The following is a 3,206-nucleotide window of genomic DNA, read 5'->3' as shown; positions in this document are numbered from 1 at the left end:
AAGGCAGTTTGCAGCAACCTGGAGCTCGCTCAGGTCCTGCCTCCCGAGGCGCTGCCTAACCGGACGGTCACCCTGTGAGTACCGTCCCCGGGTGGGGGGCCTTGGTGCGACGTGGACGGGGGGAGAGGGAGCGCCGGCCTGAGGTAAAATGGGGTCAGCGGGGTGGGGGTGGGGGGGCACGCTTGACCCCATCTGCTGTCAGGGAAAGCCCCAGGAGCAGGTTTTTTTTTGGCTGTGCTTTTTATGTTTTCCCGTAGCTTCCCGGGATGGTGATTTTAGGGGGGGGGGAAGCGTCCCGTTACTCACTGGCGGGCGCCCCGCAGAGCAGCATCCCCACACACCCCACCTTGCTCCTTCTCTCTTGGGGCTGCTCTCCATCAAAGGGTTCAGGCTGGTCAGAAAACCTAAAGGTGTTCCTTTATTAGAAGTAGTTCCACAATTTTATTTTTTTTTTTTAAACTCCCCTAGATTTGTTTTTTTAATGTCAGGAGAAACTCTGCTTCGGAGTAGCATGCTTTGAGGTAGTTTTAATAACTGAGCGCTAATAGAGAGCATGAGCCCGCTCAGTGTGCAGTAGGCTAGGTGGGCCTGAAGTTTTGCAGTAGCAAACAGCAACCTGTTCATTGCAGCTCACGATAAAACCAACCAAAGGGTTTTATTTTGTTTCTTCTTTGGAAAAAAAGGTCAGTTTACTTCTGTGTAGCAGTAGGTGTGCTTTTTTTATGTGGAGGCAATCCTAGCTCACCCATTTGAATAACAAGTTTCAAACAGGATGTGCAACTTACTCCAAAGTAAGAAATATGTTGCTATTTACTTATACATGAGTGTGCACATGTAAAGAAAGGATTTGCAAGTTGTTTTTCTTCCTGAGACATTAACTGGTCACTCTAGCAAAGAAGTTCATAGAATCATAGAAAAGTTTGGGTTGGAAGGGACCTTTAAGGATCTTTGAGTCCAATCCCCCAGCCATGGGCCGGGACATCAGCAGCACTGGATTTCATCGGTGGATGGTCCTAAAAGTGGAATCCTGTCCCTTCTTTAGAGAGCCTTAAAGTACCTGTGCTACTGTGGGAAGACTCAAGTGCAACCAAGTAGCATGCAAGAAAATTGATGACAAGAAACTGAATTATGGGGTCTAGCTTAAGATATTTATCTACTTAACTGGAAATCACAGGTTTGAAAGACCTACCAATATTCTGAGTTTAATAAGCACAGAATGTATATAGTTCTGTCATGAGAACAACAATCTGACTGCTGCTTTTGTGAACTTCTACAGCACTGAAACACCAGGGAAGGGCTTCCTTCAGGAAGTCTTAGTGAGGTGTGGACGAGGTCAGCGGCAGATGCATGGATCTGGACCTATGAGAAAAGGGAAAGCCAAAAAAAGGGAGGTGATTAAGGCTAAAGTAGTTGTTTGTGCTTGGCAATCTGCAAGGGTTCAGAGAATATTTCTAAATCACCTGTGAGAAGTGACCAGAACTATTCATCTGTGAAGTTTCTGAAATAGAAAAGAAAGCAAAAAGTAGAAGGTGATGGCTGTTTGATCAACAAATCCATTTTAGTCTTTGTTAGCCTCAAATGCTTTGCAGCTGATTAACTGTTAAAAATATAGTATTATCTATTAAAATTTTGATAAAAGTAAATGTTAGTATGGTTGATACACTGAAGTTGACTGTGGGGGTCTTTTGGTTCAAAAAAACTTGGAGTCACAGCTCTGATTGCTGTGAAAGACAAGCAGATATCAAACATGGCAGCCTTGCTGTGAATGGACCTTTTTTCATAATTGCAGTGACAGAAGAATTTGGAAGAATGGTTCATCTTTCATCTTGATTTTCATACTCCTTCATTATCTAGAGTGTATCTAGAGCATATCTGCATACACTAATTAGTTGCTTTCAGTTTTAACTGACCTTTGAAGCTCATGATAACTTCCAAAACATTTATTTTTCCCTTTTAAACTTTTTAATAGACGTAGCAAGAAACAATGTGATTTTTTCATTGTTATTTGTAGTATCAACTGTGTTGATACAATTAATATGAACACACACTTTGAAATTTTACTTAAATATAAGGCAAAGATTATTAAACCAATGCTTCTGCTTTTCCTAAGAGAGCAGACACAGTAACTGTTGTGCTTCAGGATCTTTCAGGTTTGTTGACTCTTGAGGCGTGACTTTCCATATCTTTGAGAGAGTTTTGTGGGTTTTTTTTTTTTTTACTGAATCCATGATAACCTGGTTAGAAAGTTTTGGTGATTTATGGGATGTGTTGCCAAGTGCCATTTCACTAACAAGTTGATTAGTAGTGGCTGGGTTAATTGTTATCTAATCTTTTGCCAAAAATCACTTTTTTTTGCAAGCTGATACTTAGAATTGCAGCACTTGGTGGATAGTGGAAGGTTGTCTGATTAGAGTCAAACTGCCCTGAGTTATCTTGAATCTGGATTCTTGTGGGATTCTTCTATTAAGATAAGTACTAGTTCTATTGCAGCTTTTTGGATTATTGGATCACTGAAGAGATAAGTAGCTGAAAATAGATCAGTGTTGTGTAGATCAGCTGCATTTTAATTCAGTTAACTTTCTTTTATGTTGACTCTTAATTTGCACAAACCAGTTTTAAATATGAGGACCTATATAGTTTTATATAACTTTTTGTTTTCTGAGTGAGCTAGGAATGACTCAAATGAAGTGATAATATTCATTTTAGAAATCCTGATTCCGTCCTTATCACTGATCAAACTCTTAGACTTTCAGTAAATCAGCTGCTGTGCATTTAGCATTTACAATTTTTTTCCCCCAATGAAATATTTTTGAGGACAAAAGTCTCTAAAAAGTGAGGAAATAAGAGCAATAGTGGAAATTAGGGTACATGAGTAGCATTTGAGGATGCTGGCCAGGTTCTTTCATTCTTGCACACCATTGTAGTTAGTGGTTAACAATGACACTGATAAATTGGGCAGGGTGTCACATCCCACCTGCGAGAAGGGGAGAGTGACTAAGGTTTGCAAATCCCCTCAGTGTGGATTAAGGTGAGAGAACACTCACAGTCCAAACACAAACATCAACTTTAATGGCATGAAGACTTCTATAAGCATCAACTCTCTATGTCTTAATATATCATATAAGCTAAGCGGCTTTATGAGGAGTTGAGGTAGGCCTTTGTTACTTAGCAGTATCAAGAGCAGAGAGCAAGAGGGAGGAGGGGGG

General features: G+C 40.6%; 1 protein-coding gene across 1 annotated transcript in view; it reads left to right on the top strand.

Annotated features, from left to right (window-relative positions):
• Positions 1-3,206, top strand: part of ADGRA3 (adhesion G protein-coupled receptor A3) — a 69,510-nt gene that overhangs the window by 1,118 nt on the left and 65,186 nt on the right. Inside the window, exon 2 of the mRNA XM_009272302.2 lies at positions 4-74. Within this exon, the coding sequence (XP_009270577.1) occupies positions 4-74 (71 nt within the window). The remainder of the gene's footprint in view (positions 1-3; positions 75-3,206) is intronic.

This window comes from Aptenodytes forsteri, unplaced genomic scaffold, assembly GCF_000699145.1.
Source record: "Aptenodytes forsteri isolate BGI_AS27 unplaced genomic scaffold, ASM69914v1 Scaffold333, whole genome shotgun sequence".
NCBI classification, from domain to species: Eukaryota; Metazoa; Chordata; class Aves; order Sphenisciformes; family Spheniscidae; genus Aptenodytes; species Aptenodytes forsteri.
The sequence above is the reverse complement of the archived record's forward strand: the minus strand, read 5'-3'. Positions and strand labels throughout refer to the sequence as shown.